At 66.9% G+C, this 20,181-nt stretch overlaps 7 protein-coding genes across 7 annotated transcripts in view; 5 read left to right on the forward strand and 2 right to left on the reverse strand.

The window, feature by feature from the left end:
* The window catches only part of PFL1_06935 (uncharacterized protein), a gene marked incomplete at both ends in the record, with an annotated part of 5,564 nt that extends 3,645 nt beyond the window's left edge, over nucleotides 1-1,919 (forward strand). Inside the window, 5 exons of the mRNA XM_007882986.1 lie at nucleotides 23-288; nucleotides 453-874; nucleotides 1,055-1,487; nucleotides 1,666-1,748; nucleotides 1,872-1,919. Of these exons, the coding sequence (XP_007881177.1) occupies nucleotides 23-288; nucleotides 453-874; nucleotides 1,055-1,487; nucleotides 1,666-1,748; nucleotides 1,872-1,919 (1,252 nt within the window). The remainder of the gene's footprint in view (nucleotides 1-22; nucleotides 289-452; nucleotides 875-1,054; nucleotides 1,488-1,665; nucleotides 1,749-1,871) is intronic.
* Nucleotides 1,920-2,314: 395 nt separating this feature from the next.
* On the reverse strand, nucleotides 2,315-3,689 carry PFL1_05310 (uncharacterized protein; the record flags this gene model as incomplete). The annotated part of the gene is made up of 6 exons (XM_007882842.1): nucleotides 2,315-2,449; nucleotides 2,606-2,776; nucleotides 2,877-3,207; nucleotides 3,328-3,439; nucleotides 3,573-3,583; nucleotides 3,685-3,689. 6 exons carry the CDS (start codon nucleotides 3,687-3,689, stop codon nucleotides 2,315-2,317), a joined length of 765 nt encoding a protein of 254 aa, XP_007881033.1.
* A 434-nt stretch (nucleotides 3,690-4,123) lies between these two features.
* PFL1_05311 (uncharacterized protein) lies at nucleotides 4,124-5,212 on the forward strand (the record flags this gene model as incomplete). The annotated part of the gene is made up of 1 exon (XM_007882843.1): nucleotides 4,124-5,212. One exon carries the CDS (start codon nucleotides 4,124-4,126, stop codon nucleotides 5,210-5,212), a length of 1,089 nt encoding a protein of 362 aa, XP_007881034.1.
* Nucleotides 5,213-7,116: 1,904 nt separating this feature from the next.
* PFL1_05312 (uncharacterized protein) lies at nucleotides 7,117-7,728 on the forward strand (the record flags this gene model as incomplete). Its single annotated transcript, XM_007882844.1, has 1 exon — nucleotides 7,117-7,728. One exon carries the CDS (start codon nucleotides 7,117-7,119, stop codon nucleotides 7,726-7,728), a length of 612 nt encoding a protein of 203 aa, XP_007881035.1.
* Nucleotides 7,729-12,362: 4,634 nt separating this feature from the next.
* Nucleotides 12,363-16,360, forward strand: PFL1_05313 (uncharacterized protein; the record flags this gene model as incomplete). The annotated part of the gene is made up of 2 exons (XM_007882845.1): nucleotides 12,363-15,663; nucleotides 15,792-16,360. 2 exons carry the CDS (start codon nucleotides 12,363-12,365, stop codon nucleotides 16,358-16,360), a joined length of 3,870 nt encoding a protein of 1,289 aa, XP_007881036.1.
* Nucleotides 16,361-17,075: 715 nt separating this feature from the next.
* On the forward strand, nucleotides 17,076-18,023 carry PFL1_05314 (uncharacterized protein; the record flags this gene model as incomplete). Its single annotated transcript, XM_007882846.1, has 2 exons — nucleotides 17,076-17,441; nucleotides 17,550-18,023. The coding sequence occupies 2 exons, from the start codon at nucleotides 17,076-17,078 to the stop codon at nucleotides 18,021-18,023; spliced, it is 840 nt and encodes a 279-aa protein (XP_007881037.1).
* Nucleotides 18,024-18,343: 320 nt separating this feature from the next.
* Nucleotides 18,344-19,833, reverse strand: PFL1_05315 (uncharacterized protein; the record flags this gene model as incomplete). Its single annotated transcript, XM_007882847.1, has 3 exons — nucleotides 18,344-18,516; nucleotides 18,620-19,032; nucleotides 19,151-19,833. 3 exons carry the CDS (start codon nucleotides 19,831-19,833, stop codon nucleotides 18,344-18,346), a joined length of 1,269 nt encoding a protein of 422 aa, XP_007881038.1.
* Between the last annotated feature and the right edge of the window lie 348 nt (nucleotides 19,834-20,181).

The raw sequence follows: 20,181 nt of genomic DNA on the forward strand, positions 1-20,181 counted from the left end.
CCCCTCGTCGTGGCCTTGGCAGTCGTCAGACGTCGGCTCGGTGCCGGACTGCCGTCGGCCAGGACCTCGCTGCTGGAGCTTCGGCGACGGCGGCTCCCAGCTACGCCGGCTACCAGCCGACGCCGTCGCGCATGTACAGCGGCAGCGGCACCACGGCGTCCAACGGCCGGTCGGCCGACGACGTCCGCATCGGCCTGACGGGATTGAAGAACCTTGGAAACTCGTGCTACATGAACTCGACGCTGCAGTGCCTCAGCGCGACGATCCCGCTGGCGCGCTTCCTGCTCGGTGAGTGGGCGTGGTCCGAGGGCAGCGTGCTCGCCCGTGTCGGGAGCACCGCCGCAGTCGACTGACCGTCCGTCCGTCCATCCTTGTTCTGACCGCGTGCCGCACGGACGCTCTTCTCTGCCTCGTTCGACCTTCCCCCCTGCCTGCCCATCTCGCCGCGCCAGACGGCTCGTACAAGCGGGCGATCAACAAGGTGAATCCGCTGGGCACGCAGGGTGCGCTGGCCGAGGCGTTTGCGCAGCTGGTGCGCGTCATGTGGTCGGAGCAGTACACGTTCGTGTCGCCGGTGACGTTCCGCGAGGCCATTGCGCGGTTCGCGCCCGCCTTCCGCGGCTACGACCAGCACGACAGCCAGGAGTTTCTGGCGTTCCTGCTCGACGGGCTGCACGAGGACCTCAACTACGTGGTGCGCAAGCCGCCGCCCGTCGAGATGACGCCGGAGCGCGAGACGGAGCTCGAGACGCTGCCGCAACAGATTGCCAGCGTCAAGGAGTGGGGCATCTACCGAATGCGCAACGATAGCCTCATCGTCGACTGGTTCCAGGGCCAGTTTAGGAACAAGATGACGTGCCTCACGTGCGGCAAGGTGCGTCGGCGGCGTGGCGCGGCGCGGGGCGGCAGGAAGTCGCCGTCGCCGTCGCCGTCGCCCTCGGCCCGTCGAGAGTGCGCGCACTTCCGAGTGCTTTGGACTGACGCAGATCTTCTCCCGCTCTTCTCCCTTCTCCCTTCGCCTCCACGACTCTCCTGGCGATCCGGCCGAGCGTAGACGTCGACGACGTACAACGCGTTTATGTACCTCTCGCTGCCGATCCCGCACGGGCGTGGCATCTCGAAGGTGACGCTGCAGCAGTGCCTGGACGCCTTTGTGCGCGAAGAGATCCTGGACAAGGCGGATGCGTGGAACTGCCCGCGGTGCAACAAGCCGCGCAAGGCGAGCAAGCGCCTCTCGATTTCGCGGCTGCCCCAGGTGCTGCTGATCCACCTGAAGCGGTTCAGCTTCAAGGGCCCGTTTACCGACAAGATCGACACCACCGTCACGTTCCCGACGTCGGGGCTCGACCTGACAAACTACATGCCGCCGCCGCTGCCGCCCGGTGCGGTGGGCAAGGGCGTGCCGACCAGCATGAGCCAGCAGCCGCCGTACACCTACGACCTGTATGGCGTCACGCATCACTTTGGAAGCCTCAATACCGGTCATTGTGAGTCGGTCCGTCGCGGCCGGATGGGTGCAGCAACGAGGGAGCGGGTGGCTGACCGTACCGTTTCGAGAGCATGTCGACGCCTCTCCCCTTTCGCACTCTTCTCTTCTCCTTCTCATCCCTTCACGCCACGCCACGCCACGCCGCGCCGTGCCCTCGCATGCGGACCGATTTCTAGACACGGCCACGATCCGCAACCACGGAGACTGGTGGTACTGCGACGACAGCCGCATCAGCAAGGGCGACGACCGACAGATCCATGTGCGTTGCTCCCGTCTCGTCCCGTCTCGCCTCGTTCCTGTCCTCCGATTCGAGCGACTGCAACGCGGAACGCGCAACTGACCTGACCCCTCTGCCCCCCCCCCTGGCCTCGACGACGTACAGACCAACTCGCCCTACGTCCTCTGGTTCCGCCGTCGTCCCAACCACTAAAGTCCACCGCCCTCGCCCCCCCCGCCCTCGGCCTCTCTCTGGCTTCGCCGTCGTCGTCGCTGTCGCTGTGCAACAGACTTCGGGGGCAGGCTCGTCCTGCTCCTCCCCCCCTCCTTCCTCTTGCCTATCTCTCTCGATCGGTCTGTCCGTCTGTCGGTCTGCGCTCGCTGGCCGCTTGAGCCTGCATCGTGTGTCGTGATCTCATCGTGAGTCGGCCATCGGCATCGGGTTTCAGGTAGAGACTGACAGAGCGGAGTGGAGCAATGAAGGAAGACAGGCCTCGTCGCAAGTGCGACAGTCGCACACAGGTCGAGCGGGAGTCGCACCCACCCTCGTCGCCCCCCGCCCGCTCTGCTACTATCCCCCGCCCACCGACGCGCCGGGAACGAGAGGGCCTATTCGAGCCTCTCGTCGCCGTCTGCCTCTCTGACTGTGGTAAAGTTGAGGGTCTCGACCTTTCCGCGCCCCTTGATTTCGGCCTCGAGGAGCTCGTTGATGGTCCGCAGCGCACCCGGGTCGATGGACGCAATCTGCCCGAAGCGCGGAGTGGCCCCAGGAAGGGAGACATCGAGCGCATTCACCAGGTTAGCTATCTGGCCCGCGCACCGCACCGCACCGCACCGCACACGATCTCGACGGCAGGTCGCGTGCCACCCCAGCCCCCCGCCACCCGGGGCGAAACTCACGAGTTCCCACTCGTCGGACCAGTCCTCATCCTCGACCTTTTCGACAAGGGCGACGACCTTGTCCTTGATCTTCTTGCCGTCCTTGTTGGGCATCGTCACCCGTACCCGCATCTTGGCGCGCTCAATGGGGATCGTCTTTTTCTCCTGCAGCAGGCGGATCACGTCGAGCGCCTGGCGGCCGGTCGGTCGGTGAAAGGGGGGTCAAGGAGGGCAGCCCTGTCAGCGATGAGGCCGGCTCGCCTCGCCCCCTCGTGGCTTTCACGGCACGCACCTGGCTCTTTGCGCTCTTGCCCGTCTTGACGCTGTAGTGGACCTCGTGCATGGCCTTTTCAATCATGCCGACGGTATACGGCCGCTGGCTGGCCGGGTCGACGCACTTTTCGGCGACCTGGGTGGCAATGTCCCTCCAGGTCGAGCTGAGCTCGTGGCTGCGCTCCTTTTCGCCCACCTGCAGCTCGCCCTTTTTGAGGATCTGGAGGATGATTTCCTTTGTGTCGGTGGTGCCAAACGCCTTTTGCAGGTCGTCCGAGGGCGAGAGGGCGCCCTTGGACACGTTGGAAAAGACGTTTTCGATCTGCACCACCTCGTCAAAGTCGGTCTCGCTGCGCGGGCGAGCAGGAGCCCCGATGGAGGGTCAGACGGCCAAGGTCAGTACGCAGATGCGGCATGGCGGCACGTCGGTTCGGCGCTCGGGTGCTTCAAAACGGATCGACACTACTCACACTCCTGTCCGCCACTCGCGCACCTTGTTCTTGTAGCAGGCGATCTCGAAGCGCTTGCCGCCCTTTTTGAGGCGGACGACCGAGACGTTGGTCAGCTTGATCTGGTTGGATGCTGCGGGGCGAGGAACCGGGGGATGGTACCGAGAGCGACAGGGTTAGCGCCTCGAAGAGTGCAGGGAAGAGTGGGACTCCAGTGCCGCGGTGTCGCGGTGCCGCTGCTGCTGGCGCTGCTGCCGCTCACTCACGTTGGTTGATCCTGGGGCGGTGGTCGATGGACGGTGCAGACAGCGGCTCACGGCGCGGGTCAGCATGCTCGCGCCTCTACTCTCCGATAGCGACCGCGCTTCGTTCACTCACGGCATTGTGCTGGTCGAGGGATGGAGAATGCGGGGGATCAGCGGGAGCGGTAATGGTGGTGGTGGTGTTGTTGGTCGTCAGGGAAAGAGGTTGGCCCGCTACGTCAGAGTCGCTGCCTGTGTCTGCGCTGCGAATTTTGCCATGGGCCTGGCTGGCCGCTCGCTGCTCGCTGCTGGCCTGTCCGCTGCCAACCCTCGAGAAAAAGTGGAGTGCAGCAGCGGGCCCCGCTTCGGCGCCGTCCCGACTCCCGAGCAAGCCAGGTTTCCTTAGCGGGCGGCGGGCTCCCCATCGGCTCGGGCCGGCCGCGCTCGCTCGCACCTCTCTTGCCTCCTCATCGCCACCACCACCACGGCAGGGACCCACGACGATGCTGCCTGCAGACACCCGTTGAACGACCTAACTGGACCCCAAAAGGCAGCTGTACCCGCGTCCGCACCGCATGTCTTCGTACAGCAAGATCAAGGAGGCGCGCTACCATGACGTCGAGGCGGGCCGCGGCGGTGGCGCCCTCGTGGCCCCCGTCGCCCTCTTCCGGCGCCGCAAGGCCTACCTCGTGATGCTCATCATCCCGCTCGTCTACCTTGGGCTCATCTACAGCGGGACCGTGGAATCGCCTTTTTCCTTTGCCCTGAGCCGCGACCACAACCCTTGGGGCGAGGATGCGGCCGCCCCGTCGTCGACGGGAGCGAAACCGGCCATGCTCGACTCGTTGACCGAGCCACTCGCCCAGGTCAACGGGCTGGTCGGCAAGCTGCCGGCGGCGGCTGCTCCTGCACAGCCCCATCCCGGATCTCCCTCGTCCTCATCGTCGTCTGGCGCCGTGCAGAACGCGCTGCTCGACTCGCTTCACCTCAAGGGCACCGATGCCCTCTCGGCTTTCCGAGACTCGCTCGCCGCTGGCGCCGACCCCGAGGCGGCCAAGGCGGCGGCGGCCAGCCCGCAGCTGGCCGAGCAGATCGCCGCCCAGGACAAGCGCTTCACCATCAAGGACGAGGCCACGCTGCTGCTGCTCCAGGCGCTCAAGACGCCCACCTACCTCGTCCCGACCGACTGGAAGGCCGTCTACCTCGACCGCGAGCCCATCGGCGGCGTGTTTGGCCTGCTCGGCGGCGGCGCCACCAACAAGTTCACCCAGCTCCTTTCCGAAGTCGGCCTCGACGTCGACCCGTCGTCGGCGTCGCACGCCGCCCGCCCCAACGCCCTCTCCGTCTACCGCGAGTCGCGCGCCGACTGGGTCAAGGCGGTGCGCGCCAGCACGGGCCTCGTCGTCTTTTCAAAGAGCTACTGCCCGCACTCGCTCAGGGCAAAGGAGCTGCTGCGCGAGCTCGGCGCCGACTTTACCGCCTACGAGGTCGACCTGCGCTCCGACGCTCGCACCTTGCAGCCCCTCCTGGCCGAGCTGACCGGCCACGCCACCTTTCCGACGGTCCTCGCCCGCGATACGCTACTCGGCGGCAACGATGACCTCCAGGCGCTGCATCGCGTCGACGCGCTCAGGAGCATCCTCCGGGCCATCGGCGCGCTCTAGTGAGGCAGGGCAGTCGGGCGGGCAACTGACCCCGTCGGGACGACTGACTGCCTGGCCATCTGCCCATCTCCGTGCGACTTGAATGCTACATTTGCTTTATACCACCGATGCTCCGCCTCGGCCATGGCGCACTACTCGACCCTGCTCGGACATCTCCGCCCCTGGCTGTGACGACGGCTTCTTGCATCCTTGCGACCACCCCTCGTCCGACAGCAGGGTCGAGCGAGGCACGGTCGTCCGGCAAAGGTGGAGTAGACTTCAGCCGGGTCCGATGCGATCCGGTCCAGTCCAGTCCCGTCCAGGACGCCGGCAATCTCCTGGCCAGGGCGACTCGAGATTGCCGCCATCTTCGCTGCTTCGTCGTCGCAGAGGAGGCCTGGACAATCCCGTCATCGTGGTCGGGACGAGCGGGGTGCTAGCCTGCCCGTTGGCCGGAGAACTCTCCGATGCCTGGCTGTTGGCCTGCCCGGCGTCCGTCCCTCGCCATGGGCCCTTCTCCCGGGTCGGTCCTCGGGTTTCTTCCCTGTCTCCGTCTCCTGTGTTTCCAAGGCTCGTCAAGCATGGCTTACAGGACATGGCATGACCGGTCAACTCGTCGCTGTGTCTTCGCGCTTCGAAGCAATCGAAGGACAATCTGCTGGGTGTCTTGCTCGACCCAACACCCGCGGCGAGGCTGCAAGCAGGGCTTGTCCGACCAGGCGGTCACGGCCAATGACGACGTGGCTCGCTCTGCTTGCTTGCTGTATGCACCCAGGACAGGATCAGGCCGGAAGGAGCGCCGGAAAAGGGGGCCAGGGAAGGTGCCAAGGGAAGGTTGCCGGTCGCTACCCACCCTCGTCGCGCGACGGCCATCCCACCCTACGATACCTGCGTTCCCTCCGAGTCCACCTACGGCGGGCACGAGGAGGCCATTGTCATACAGGCCTAGGCTCGGTCAGCGCTCGCATGCCATGCCGTCCAATCCGGGGCATGCATCCAAGACCATCGTCGAGAGGAGCTCAGGCTTGAGCTGGGATGTTGGGATTGGTTCGACACTCGAGAAGGTGGGGGAAGTGGCAGATGGCAGCCTCACCGGTCCGGCCACGCCTGCGAGAAGAAAACAGAGTTGAGGTGTGCGAGCGAGCGAGGCAGGCAGGCAGGCAGGCAGGCGGGAAGAAGGAAAAGCCGCCAGGCCACGAGGCGAGGCCAGGGTGCGGCGTCAAAGTCAGGCAGGCCGAGCGGCACTTTCCGAAGCTGCGACCCAGGACCGGGCAGCGATGGGGGCTCCGAGCCGCTCCGCATTTCTCCTCGTCCGCCTCTCCCAGCATGTTGACGGTGACCTCCTCGTCTCGTGTCGTCACGACGGCGAGCCACCCCGCTGCCAGTTACCGGTGGTGGCTGGATCAACCGGCGGAGGGGCCGAAGTCGATGCCTGGGTCGTCCATTGCGATGCCTGCCTGCCTGCTTGCGTGCGTGTAGGCGTGCGTGCTTGCTTGCTTGGGTCGATGTCAAACGAGGCGGACGGGATCTGGGCGTCGTCGCCGTCGTCGCCGTCCCCCCGCGCCCCCAGGTCCCCACTGTCTTGCCCTTCCCCCCTGACCTCCCCCCGCTTCGACCCGAACGAAGCAGGGCAGCGGGAAAAACCAAAGAAGCATGTGAACCCAGGCCGCCCCCCCGTCCCCGCCCCTGCTACGACATATACATAGGCCGGGTGGGATCGTCGTGGCCAGCAGCCTACCTCTTCGCTATCTGTTCCCGGCCTCGTTGTTTCGATCCTTCTCTACGCTCTACCACCATACCGCCCTGATCTCCGACCTCGAACATGATGGACGCCAGCACAACGGCATTGACGCCAACGCCATCGACAGTGTCCGGCGACCCACCACGACTCGCCGACCCGCCGACCTGATCGATGACCCTTGCGAATGGTCGACCTGACCCCCCTATCTCTCATCGCCTCACGACTGCGCTGCCATATCCATGAGATTGGCCATCGACGGGCTGCCGGCTCGCCAGCGAGCGCGCCAACCACCGAGCCAGGCTGGCCTCCGCCTCGACCGGACCGGACCGTCGGCCCGCGCTCCGACGACGTCGACGACGACCGCGACGAGCGCACCTCAACGACATTCTGCTCGCTGCTGGCGGTGGGAGTTGCCGCTTCGGCTTCGGCCCGCTCTCCGACGATCCAACTAGCTAGCCAGCCAGCCAGCTACGTCGCCCATGTCGTTGCCGGCACGCTATCGGTATCACGAGCAAAGCACGCGGGCTTGCTTGTCCAGGCCTGGCCAGCCCCGGGCTCGATAGCCGGTCAGCCACGACCTCTTTTCAATTTTTCGAAGCCCTTGCCTGCCGGCTTCGCCGCCCATTGCCGGCCGACGTGCTGCTTGCTTGCGCTTCGGAAGCGCGCCGGAGAGATCCGCTTCTCCGAGCCTTGCCGCCCGTCCGTTTGCTTCCGCATCCCCCTTCCCTCTCCCCGCCTCGGTGGCCGACGTCGATGCACCCGCTCCAGCTCCATCGCCGCTTCGTCCGTGCCGTAGCGTGCCGAGCTGGTCCACCGTCGACACCGTAGCCGGCGGTGCTGCCGGGCGTGCTGCTGGAAGAAGACGTCGCCTTCGTCGCCCGGTCGCCATCGCCTTCGAGGGGGTGCGCTGCGATGCTTCCTGTCCGGTCGACGCTATCGTCCGTCCACTATCTGTTGCGCCTCGGTATCGTTATCGTCATCGCCCGGTCAACATGCACGGACGGACAGCACCGAGATAGGGTTACGCTGGGCCTGAACATCGCCCTCACCTATCTGACGACACAATCACACTGCCGCCAACGCCATCTCGCCTTGACACCGCAGCCAGCCAGCCAGTCATCTGCCTTCGCCCTCCTTTGGCACGCCATCGACGGCGACGTCGCGCCATCTATGACCTGCCCGCCCCAGTCAGCTGCCGCTCCAGGCCCACACCGCTCGCTGCGTATCGGTCCGCCGGTCGAGTCGTCGGTCGCGCAGATGGACAATCATCGATCTGACAGCTGGCCACCTTCGGCGCGACCTCGGTCGGAACCGCCCGCTCCGTCGACGATCCGACCCGACCCGACATGATCCTTGACAGCCGGCGGTAGCGCCGTCGTCGTCTAAGAGCTGGGACTGCCTGGCCATCGAGCGCCATCGGGCTTCGTCGCCGCCAGCACACGGCCGTCGCCTTGCATATCAGCTCGGTCGAGTACAAAGAGCAATCGCTCGGACTGCGTGGGGCCCCACCTGCCACGAAGCTGCCCATCTGCCACCTCGCCCCGCCCCCAACCCCGTCGTTGCTGCATCGACTCGAGATGGCCACCACCCCGCTTTCGGCCCCGAGCCCTCTTCGACGCGCCCTGCTCTCTCAGGTCCACCACTCTCGGCAGCGACCCCGCCTTTGCTCGGCAATTCGGCCACATGCCATCCTCGGCGGCGCTGCGCGATTCTAGCTTCCTCTGCACCGCCCATGCTCGCTCGCTGCCATTCCGAGTCGACGTTCGGGCCGGACGGAAGCGTCGAGCACGCCATCGCTCCCACGGCCGACATGACGACGACGACGACGACGACGACGAGGTCGGCGGCTCGATGGCATCGCCGAGCGCGGGGTGCGGGCGCTAGCGTGGGGACCCGCCGCCATCCTCCGCCGCAGGCAAGGGGTCGGAGCAGGAAGTCAGCAAGCTGCGCCCTTGCCTTGCCCCAGATTCTCGTCGAAGGCGGTCAGCATACCGCATCCGCCTCCATCTTCCGCTCACCGAGCACGCCCGCACGCACCGACCATCGCGGCGGCGCACGGCGCATGGCGGCTGCTGCCTTGCCTTGCCTTGTCAGCTTCAACTTTGTGTTGGGGCGGTGGACGTCGATCTGGCGGCCACGGGTGGATCTCATGCTATGCCGGCTTCCTGCCCCGCATCAGAGGACGCCAAGCCTCGCCTGTCCTTGTCCATCATCATCCAACGTCGTCACGCCGCACGAGGCGACGCACACGATGGCCTCACTGCGGACGTCCAGACGCTTCACCCTCGGCACTGGCATCATCTATCGCTGTCGCTGCCTTCTCTTCTGCTGCCGCTAGGATCGCTGCAGCTGGCTCTTTGCCGATGCTTGCGATCCTCGACATCCAAGGGCGGGTGCACCGACCTCCCGCAGTATGCGGTAGGAGCCAAGGCGCAAGGCAAGACCGCCATCGGTTCGACGTCGGATGGCGCTCGGGATCGCAGGCGCCAGCAGGCTAGGCTAGCTCGAGCCGGGGGGCGGAGCGGCAGGAAGCGAGCCGGTCGCGATTCGTTATCGGTCCGCCATCTCTCCTCGTCGAGAGATCTTCCTGCTCGCTTTCCTTGCTTGCTGCTTGCTGATTCGGCTTGCTTGCTTCTTTCGAAGGAGCCAGGCTAGGCTTGACGGGCAGCTGCCTGTCTCGGCTCGACGACTCCGCTCGCTCGCTGCTCGCCCCAACACCCACGACGTACGGACGGCGCCGCGCACGGCTAGCTTGGTGGACCCACAGCGGAGCGACAAGGATCCGGCGTGCTGTGATGCAAGCCAGGCCCGTCCCTGGGCCCGTTGCTGCGAGCAAGCGAGCGCAGCGTGCGCGGATTGCCCGTTGGCTACCTGACTCGCCTTGCTTGCTTGTTTTGCCTCGCTGGCTGGCTGGCTCCTCGCAAGCCATCGACCCGGCTCATTGCTCCCACGCCCGACCTCTCTGAGGCGCGTTTCTGGCAACCCGTCGGCCGGCCAGTCGGTTGACTGGTCGGAGTCGAGAGCCCGCTGGGCTGGCTGCCCTGCTGGGCTGGCTTCGATTTTTCGATTTTGCCCTTCCTCATGCACGACCGGCAGCCAGGCCGCCACGCGCGCGGATCTCGAGTCCCGGGGCCCGGGCACGGCTCCCCAGCTCTTCCTCGACGCCCCCATCACCGAGTCGACGCCTCGGACGAGCAGCGGATCGACTACGGCCCAGCGGGAGGCGATACGTGGCAAAGCGGCAGATGCTCACCTTGGCCGAGCAGGTGAGTGCCATGCATTCGCTCTTGCCGTTGTCGTCGTCGCTCGTCGTCGTCGACGTCGGCGCTGGTTTGGCGGTGGTCGGTCGGTCGCTCGGTCGGTTGAGCGGTCGGCTGACGGCTGCGTTGAACGAGCCACGCGGCAAGCAGACGTCCGTCGGGATCTGGAGCCAGCGAGCCACGCCCGCCGCCGCCGCGGTCTCGGCTGATTTTTCGCCCCTCGAGTCGAGGCAAACGGGCAGGCAAGCCAGTACGCACGCAGCCAGGCAGGCAGGCAGGCAGGCAGGCAGGCAGGCAGCGGGCAGATGCAGCTCGCTCGGGTTTTTGGAACTTTTTCGAATTCGAAAAATCCAGAGCGGGCGGGCGGGCGAGCGAGGGCCCTGCCGCCCTGCCCTGCCACGCCCTCGACGCGCTGGATCTTTTTTATCGATCTGCTCTCTGGCTCGCTGCGATTGCCGGGCAACAGCAACAGCAACAGCATCAGCAGCAGCAGCAGCAGCAGCCACGGTCATCGTCATCGTCTCAGCCCGCCAGCATGAGGAGGCAGAAGACGACTACGACGACGACGACGGCGCCGAGCACCATCTCCAGCATCTCCGCGGGCACGCTGGCCTTCGAGGGGGCCAGGCGGGAGAGTGGGCACGACGACGACGGACCTCAATAATTTCTGCAGCGCCCCCTCTTGGCCGACTGCCTGCCCACGGGAGCGGGCGAGCGTCGGTCGACGGCGCTGCAACCCGCCGCCGCCTTCGTTCTTCTTGGCTCTCCGACACCCGTTGCAGATCCAGAACAGCGAGCCAGCAGCCCCTGCCTGTCCAGCCGGGCCATCCTCAACATCTCGCCCGCCTCTCGTCTCGTCTCGGGCCACCGGCCTGGCCGTTTCTTCTCAACGAGGGGAAACGCCCGGTCGCCCGCTCGCGACGACTGCCCCAAAAATCGTACGGCCCTCCGTCTCGCCTGGCCTCGCCCCTTGTCGCCCTTGCTGGCCGGCCGGCCGGCCTCCTGGCGACAGCGTTGGGTCGCATCGCATCGCATCACATCATCGCCCGGCTGCCTTCCTGCCTGCCCGCCTTGCTTCTGCAGGCATAGGGACACCAACAGGCGGCGGGTCTGGGCTGCAGCACAGCAGGGCAGAGCATGGCAGAGACATGGCACAGCAGCACGAGCCGCCGACTTTGGCTGGATGGCTGGGCGGCTGTACGTACCTCTCGACGGCCGCGACGACCCTGGCATGCTGCCCATCTCGACCCTTCCTCAGCAGCAGCGGCAGCTTCGTCACCACTGTACGTTCATCGTCGACAGCACGCCGCCTGCCACCTGCGCCTCTGACTCGTCGTACAGCGCCGTCGCCATCGCCCAGCGGCACTGCACCAGTCGCAACGCCAACGCAGCGGAAGCAGCCAGACAGCCGGCTCTGCAGATCCGTACCAGCCAACCAGCGGTCGTGCAGCCCGGCCTCGACACTGCTGCCACCGCCCCTGCCCGCGTCTGATCTACCGACCACCATCACCACCACCGCCACCGCCACGTTCCTCCGCATCTGCACTACCCCGCCAACCCTCTTTGTTGTGTTCCACCGACGGCCACGATCCTGGACCAGCTCGCACGACGTCTTTTGAAGCATCTCGGCCACCTCTTTGCGCCCTGCTGCGCAACCGCACCTCGACCTCGACCACGGACTGGTGACCTCTTTGCTCGTGCTTAGAGCTGGAAACTCTCGTCGCTCGCACCTAGAGGCTGGGCACCTAGCGCATCGCTGCTACATCGCAGGCCGTGACTGCCAGCAGACGCGAGCCCGCTCCACCGCTTCGAACCTCGCCCTATCGACGCGGTACTGGCCCAAGAGCGCACGTTTGTCGCCTCCTCGACGCTTGACCCTGGATCGGTCGCCTGCCTACCTCGTCCCCCCTCGTCCTGCACTGGGCACCATGGGAGCGCTCTGAGTCGACGGCCAACCAGGCATCTCCGCTTCCGACCCTCGCCGCAATCCGCACCCGCCAATACAGACGCCGCCGAAGCGCGCCTCAGGAAACCGTCGCCAAGCCTCGCACCCGGTTCTTTGACCTTTCCAGCACGCGTCACACGGACAGTCAGCTTCTTCCACATCGCTCACAGAGGTGCCTTTAACCCCGGCCAGGGCCGCACCGACACGTTCACTCTCCAAGACGAGATGAGCGCTCCCGACGTCGCAGCTCCACGCCACGCGGCGCCGACTGTCCAGGCTCAGGGTGTCGCATCGGCATCGGCGACGGCATTGCAGCAGGCCGGTCGCGCCGATGCGTCGGCCAAGGCAGCGTCGGATGCCAAGCCCGAGCGCCAGGACGGCTCCTCGGAGCAGCCGGCGGTCAAGCGTAAGCGGCCACAATCGTGCGACACGTGCCGATCGCGCAAGATCAAGTGCGTTCGCCTCCAAGTCGAGGGCCTCGAGCCGGGGGCGGATCAGCGCTGCGTACAGTGTCGCGCCATCGAGGCCAAGTGCACGTTCGACTACATCCCCAAGCGACCTGGCCCGCAGAGCTCGTTTGCCCGCACCGCCAAGCGCGAGCAGCAGGCGCTGGCGCAGGCCCAGGCCCAGGCGCGAGCTGCCGCAGCGCTTGGCCAGTCGCGCGGCAAGGCCGTCCCCGCCAAGCTCCTGCCCTCTCCATCGACCGATGTGCCTCCGTTTTCGGCCGGCGGCAACATCAACAATAACGGCCTCAACAGCAACGGCAACGGCGGCGGCAACGATCACGATGGCGGCGGCATCAGCAGCTACAGCGCTGCGCAGATCGCCGACGGCTTCGACGAGGCCTGGTACAAGGCCTTTTCCCAGTCGCTGCAGGGGCCCGTGCCGCCCCCGCCCGCGTTTGGCAGCCACGTCCGCGCCTCGCCGCTCAGCAGCGGCAGCCACGACTTTTTCGCGACGGGCCGCCATGCGCTCGATATGTCGCTGTCGCCGTTCGGTTCAGTGGCGCCGGCGCTCAATTCGGCGGGCGACTTGACTGGCTCTGGCTCGATGGCGGGTCAGCAGTCCTCTGCCTCGAGTGGCGACGTCCAGATGGCCCAGCTTGATCGGCGCTGGTCGGATCTGTCTGGGTTCGACGGCGCCGCTGCGGCTTCCTCTGCCTCTGCCCCGTCTCGGGGCGCCGCAGGTGGTGCCGCTGAGCTCGTCCAGCTCTACGCACAGCAGCACTCGCAGAGCCACGCCCAGCCTCAGCACCACCTCCAGCAACAGCCGTCGCAGCAGCAGCAGCCTCAGCGAGCCGCGGACATCGGCATGTTCCTACAGCCCAGCGGCGCTGCCGCCGCCGCTTCGTCGCAGGTCAAGTCGGTGCCGCTGCAGGTGCCCCTGCCTCCGGACTCGCGCGGCCAGTCGCCCAACTCGGCCGCCATGGCCAGCTCGGTCCTGCCGCTGCAGTCGCCTGCATCGTACTCGGAGAGCGCCGCCAGCGGTCCGCTGCGCCCGCGCTCGTACAGCGGCAAGCGCAAGGCGAGGGGCCACTCGTCGCTAAGCAAGGTGTATGCCGGCCCCGTGATGCGGCCGCGCTCGCTCGACGACATTGCGCCGAGGCAGACGTTCCTCTCGGTGCTGGCGCTCTACTTCCACTACCTCTGGCCCTTGATGCCCATCGTCGACCGGCCCTCGTTCAGCCTCGACCTCATCACGCGCCGCGACGCCCGCGACGAGACCTTCCTGGCGTTTGTGCTGAGCCTGACGGCGTATACGCTGATCCAGTGCCCGCGCACGGTGATCCCGGCGCCCTGGTCCCTCTTTCGCAAGCTGCACCGCATCTGCCATCGCACCTCGCGCCGGATGCAGCCGCGGCGGTACGACCCCCCGCAGCTGCTCCACGTCGCCACGCTCTACTGCGACCACATCTACCTCGGCACCGTCGGTCAAAACAATGCGGCCAATGCCGCGCTCGGCGAGGCGGTGCGCGTCGCCTATACGCTCGGTATCCACGACGAGCGTCGTCTCGACCCGCACAGCGCTCGCAACGCCTTTGGCTTCGGGCTGGGCGGCGGCGGCGGTGGCGGTGGCGGTCCCGGTGGCGGCGGCAGTGTGCCTCGACGCCCTGTCAACGCCGTCGAGCGCGAGCTGCGCAAGCGCCTCTTCTGGCTGCTGCACGGCAGCTCGACGACGATTGCGGTGCTGCAGGACGAGCCAATGTTCATCCGCGACATCGATACCTGCGTCGACCTGCCGCTCGCCGTCGACGAGGAGACGCTGACCTCGCCGCACCTCGAGCAGCGCGGGCCGAGCCTGCTGTGCGGCTTCGTCACCGTCAGCCGCCTCCACCAGCTGCTGAGCGAGCTGCTCGAGATGTACCGCCGCGACCGCCGCTTCCCGCCCAACGACCTCCCGACAGCCAAGTCGCGCCTGGGCTACATCGCCAACATCCTCAAGCGGGTGCGCAAGACGCTGGCCGACATGCCCGAGCAGCTTCGCAAGCCGCAGTTCACCCACCAGCCGCCGCCCTCGTCGCGCCCGGCGGGCGTCGGCCTGCCGGATGTCGGGTCGCGGCTGACGATGCTCGGCGGCGGTCCCTTCGACCAGCAGCAGCAGCAGCAGCACTCGCAGCAGAAGCAGCAACATCAACTACAACAACAGCAGCGCATGCCGCTGCAGGCGATCGGGATGTCCAGGCCCCTCTCGCCGAGCCTGTTTGGCGGCAAGAGCGCCAGCAGCGTCCACAACGGCAGCGAGCCGGCGTGGCCGTGGCCTGCCGATGCTTTCGACAAGGACGGGCTGCCCAACGCCGAGGCGACGTCCAACAACTCGTCGGCCAACCACTCGCCGCGCGCGCAGAGCGTGCAGAGCGTGCCGACGTCGGGGCCCGGGTCGCTGAGCGAGGGCTATCCGGGCATGTCGGCGGCGGCCTCGGTGGTGGCCTCGTCGCAGTGGCAGCAGCCGGGCGGCATCGGCGGCGGCGGCTACAACGGCCCCGTCACGACTTCGAGCGAGCAGTGGAACCCGTTCGAGGAGCTGTACGGCAACGCACCGGGCGCGGCGAGCAAGACGGGCTTCTCGACGCCGAGCATGGCCATGGACATTGAGCCGCGCCCCGAGAGCGAGACAGACCCCGCGGTGACGGCCATGGCCATGGATCAGGTCAACGCGTTCCGTCCCTCGCCGCCGCCGCAGCCGGAGCGGGAGCGGGAGCGGGAGCCGATCCTCTCGCCGCTCTGCACGCTGCACGCCAACGTGATTGTGACCGAGGCCATGGTCCGCTTCGTCATGGTCGAGTATCGCGAGCTCATCGGCGCGCGCGTGGCCGACCTGCGCGCACGCGGCCAGGTCGACTTTGACGGCGGCCTCGGCGGCGGCAACCGTCCGGGCGAGGCGGGTGCGTTTGGCTACAACGAGAGCGAAGATGGCTGGGAGGCGGCGGCCAAGGACATGCTCGACGTGCTGCACGGCATGCCGCTCGAGGCGCTCGCCAGCAACGGCCAGTCGATGACGTCCAAGATCATCTACGTCGTCTCGAGCTGTGAGTGACCCGGCGATTGGCTCGGCAAGGCCGACGAGGCGGGTTGGGACGAGTAGCGAGCCGCGATACTGACCCCGCCGCTTCCGTGTTCCTCTCTGGCACTCGCACTTGTCGACGCGACCTGGCAGTGCTCAACCGGACGGCGACCAACACGCGGGGCTACTCGTACATGACGAGCTTCCTGCAGATGCTGACGAGGCTGTCGCAGGACCGCGGTCCGAACGAGGAGGAGCACAACGAGGACCTCGAGTCGTCTGACGACGACGACGGCGACGACGTCGCCATGCCCTACTTCCACGCCGAGCCCGGCGGTTCGGAGCCCAAGCGGGCGGCGACGGGCGGCGGGATCGGGTCGGACGCCGGCGCCTCTGAGCTGCAGCAGCCTGGCCAGCATGGGCCGGGGCAGCAGCAGCAGCAGTTGCAGCCGCCGCCAGCGTCAAATCTCGCACCTTCGGCGATGGGGCCCACCAGCCCGTCCAAGGCCATGGCGAACGCAAGCAGCGGCAGCGTGACGCACCCAGGGGCGTCGGAGTCGCAGTCGCAGTCGCAGCGGGCAGCTGCGGCGGGAGGGGGACGACACCGGGCGCCGTCGTCAACCAGCTGCAGCGCCCGCCCGCTGATGCCGCCTCGATCGGCGTCGGCTTCGGCGGCAGGGGGACCAGCCATGGCGGTTGCGCAGACGCCCAACGATTGTTGAGATGAGCGCTGCCGCAGCCTCGTCGCGGCTGGTCTGCTTGCTTCCCTTGTTGCCGTGCCCGCCCGCCAGCTCTATGCCTACAAGCTGTCTTGCCTCCTTGCCCTCGTATTGCCCCCTCCCTGTCCGCATTCTATTCCCTTCTTCGCTGGATGGTTCCACCTCGCTCTCCTGTTTCTTGATACCCAGCTGTACCCTGTAGGCCTCCCTCTCTCTCCCCCTCCCTCTCTCTGTCTCTCTCTCTCCCTCTCTGCTCGCTGTACACCGCACCTCTCATGCCTTTGAATGCTACCATCGCCTCGCCACTGCGCGCAGGGCAAACAAGCGCTACATGTGCGTCCGTCTGTCGCATGGGCCGCAGTATTGGTGTTGCCGGGTGGGTCGAGGGGGAGCGCGCTCGGGCCAGGAGAGGGGAGGAGAGGTGAGGAGGGCCGAGAGAGGCAGGGTGGCCTGGGGCGGCGCGGCACAGCGCGGGGGTCGGCGGTTTGGCCCTTCCTCCACAGCAGCTGCATGCGGGGGGATGGGCCCCTCTCTTGGCTTTCCCTGGCCGCGTCCCCTCTCCTCCCTCTCTCTCCTTGCGCCACCACCATCATCGCCGCCGCCGCCGCTGCTCTCAACGCCACCAACACCTCTCCTCACCGAACCCAACAAAGCAACCACCCACCTCCGCGCCATCCATCCCCACACACCCGTCGCCCAACCGCACGCCCCATCCATCATGGCGCCACCACCACCGCCTTCATCCACGGCCTCGTCGCGGCAGCAGCTGCAGAGCATCACGATACCGCGGTACACGAGCACGCTGCCGATCCACTACACCGTCGTGCTGCAGCTACCCGTACAGACGTGGTCGGTGCAGCGGCGCTACTCTGCCTTCCTCACGCTCCACTCGCAGCTCACCGCCTCGGTCGGCGCTCCCCCCGCCACGCTGCCGGGCAAACAAAACGCAGGCTCCTACTTTCTCCAGCGCATCGTTGGCGGCGGCGGCGGCGGCGGCGGGTCGAAGATGCTGCATCAGCAGGGTGGTGATGCTGATGGGGAGTTGGAGGAGAGGAGGAAGGGGCTGGAGAGGTACCTCTTTGATGTGTGGAGCGCCGGGCCCCGGTGGAGGGATTCCAGGGCGTTCAAGGCCTTCCTCGAGTGGCCGGAAGAGCTGCCCCTCCCGGCTCCACCGCCATCGTCATCTCGCCAGTCCACTGCGGCGACCGAGGGATCGACGAGGAACGCTACATCCACCACCGCCGCCGCCGCCGCCGCCGCCAGCTCGTCGGCCAAGGTGACATCGACTCTGCCCGGATCCCTCCCCGCTTCGTCGTCATCGTCCACGTCAAAGGACGGCGGGACGGCCTACCGATCCCTGGGCGCCCCCACCGCCTCCTCGTCAGCAGCAGCACAGGACCGGGCGAATTCGAGCAACGCGGCGCTCTACACGTCGCAGCAGCAGGAAATGGACCGGCAGGACGAGCAGCTCAACGGCCTCACGGCCATCCTGCGCCGCCAGCGCCACCTCGGCGAGACGATCAACACTGAGCTCCAGGAGCAGACTGAGCTGCTGCGCACCCTCGACGACGAGGTCGAGTCCGCCCAGAACAAGATGCACGCCGCAGAGGGAAAAATGGAAAAGGTCGAGGGCAAACGCACAAAGCGCCTCTTTGGATTCGCATAGCGCGCCGTCGGGGCGCGTCGACGGGGCGGGCTGTGCCGTGCCGTGCCGTGCTCGATGGGTCGGTCGAGGCGCGCTGCGTGAGGAAGGACGGGTGTATACCTCGCGTCGCTCTACGCGCCTGCAACAACGAACGAACGACGACGACGACGATGGCGATGCGACGGGATCCTCACTCTCTGAGCGCACAGATGCTGCGGCTGACTGTGTAGTGTTCGATGACATCCGCGACGACATCTACGACGCACGACAAACAAACGACGACGACGCACGACGCACGACGCACGCACGACGAACACTGCCAACTTCCCTGCTGCGCCGTGCTACCGAAAGTTGCGCTGGCGCTTCTTGAAGCGGTCCAGGACGAACTGGTCGGACGCCATCTCCCTCCTGTTGCTCCTCGACGCACCGGCACCGGCACCGGCACCCTGTTGATCGCCACGACGCTGCGACGCCTCGGCATCGGTCCGCGTGCGGTTGTACGACGGTCGAAAGACTGCGCCCGGTCAGGGAAAAAGAGGGGAGGGCAGAGATCGTCATTCGTCAGTTGCCATCTTTGTCTCTTTCGCTCCGACCCGCAGCGACGGGCCAACACTCACACCGAGCTGCGGCGTAGCTTTCATCTCGGTCGTCTCGCTCATCCGTCTTGCCGGCGAGGTCGCGCTTGGCGCGCTCGGTCTTTTCAATGTTGCGCATCTTTGCGTCGATGCCGAGGTCGATTTCGGGGATGCTGCTGAGCATGGCCGTCGAGAGGGTGACGTTGCCCTCCTGCTCCTCCTGCGTCTTTTCCACCTTGCCCGTCAGCTCGCGCGCCGAGCGCTGCAGCGCGCGGTACTTTTCCGAGAGGCGGTACAGGTCGTCCTGGCTGATCTGGAGCGTCGATGCCGACGTCGAGGCCGACGAGGTGACGGTGGTCGTCGCCGAGGAGGAGGTTGACGACGACGCGTCCTGGGCGGCACCGCCGGCGGAAGGGTGTCGCCGCTTTGCCAGCTCCGACTCGATGTAGGCCATCCTGGTGGGTGCGTCGAGGCGTCGGGCGGGCGGGCGCGGACGGGCACGGAAGGGAAGGGAGAGGAAGGGAAGGGGTCAGCATGACGCATTCTTACCCTGGCGAACCTCGGAGAACGCACATGTGCTTGTCGACGTCGACGGTGCCCGTCTCGGTCTGGAAGTTGTCCTTGCGGAGGAGCCGCTTTGCGCCCTGCTGCTCGTCGGTGTCTGCCGCCGCCGCGTCTCCGTCGTCGTCGCCGCCGGCCATGGGGTGGGATACGAGCCCGCCGCGGCGCATCTGTTCCTCCCAGCGCTCCTCTTTTGTCATTTCGGCGTGCGTCTTTTTCTTTTTCTTCTTTTTGGCCGCCACGTCGCCGACGTTGAGCCGGTCGAGGGCTATCCCCGTCGGGCGCCGCGTGAACTGGCGGAGCGTGATGAGGTCCGAGATGGGCGTCGAGTCTTCGTCCTGGTCGGCGGCGGCGTTGTCTTTGTCGGCGTCGTTGCTGTCGCCGTGATGCGGACCACCCTCTGGTTGGTCGTGCCCCGCGGTCGAGGGAGCGGGGGCGGTGGCGTCGTCGTGTTTCGGAGGAGCTGTCGCTGATGGTGGTGATGCCGACGTTGGTGATGGGCCGTGTGCAGCGGAAGTGGCGATGGCTGGTGACGACGACGACGACGACGACGACGAGAGGCCGATGCGGCCCACCTTGCCCGTTCGGGTTCGCTTCTTGAAGACGGGGGCCGTTGCGGTGCTTGTCTCTGCGGGGCTATGCTGCCCTTGCTCGACGGGTGCCGGAGGTGGTGTCGTTGATGATGAGGCCGACATGGCTGGCTGACTTGCTGATCTGCTTGTCTGTCAGCGGGCTAGCGGTGTTGCAAAAGAAGGCGAGAGAGGAGATGAGGAGGAGAGGGAGGGATGGGCGTCGGCGGCGGTGGTGGTGGTGGAGGCCAAGAGCGAGCCTGCGAGGGGCTGCGAGGAGCTGGGGCTGGCTGCAGCTTGACAGGCCCGGCGGCCAAGTCCGAGTGCCGGGGTTCGTCGCCTGGTCCGATGCAAGCCCCCGATGGATGAGGTCGCGATCCGGATCGGCGATGTCGAGGTTCCCCCCGACCGGATGACGCCAGACAGGCAGGCGCACGGGCCCCGTTGCCAGCCCAGCCGCTTGGCCGGCAGGCC

The sequence above is a fragment of the Pseudozyma flocculosa genome, assembly GCF_000417875.1.
Source record: "Pseudozyma flocculosa PF-1 unplaced genomic scaffold scaffold00019, whole genome shotgun sequence".
Taxonomy (NCBI): domain Eukaryota; kingdom Fungi; phylum Basidiomycota; class Ustilaginomycetes; order Ustilaginales; family Ustilaginaceae; genus Pseudozyma; species Pseudozyma flocculosa.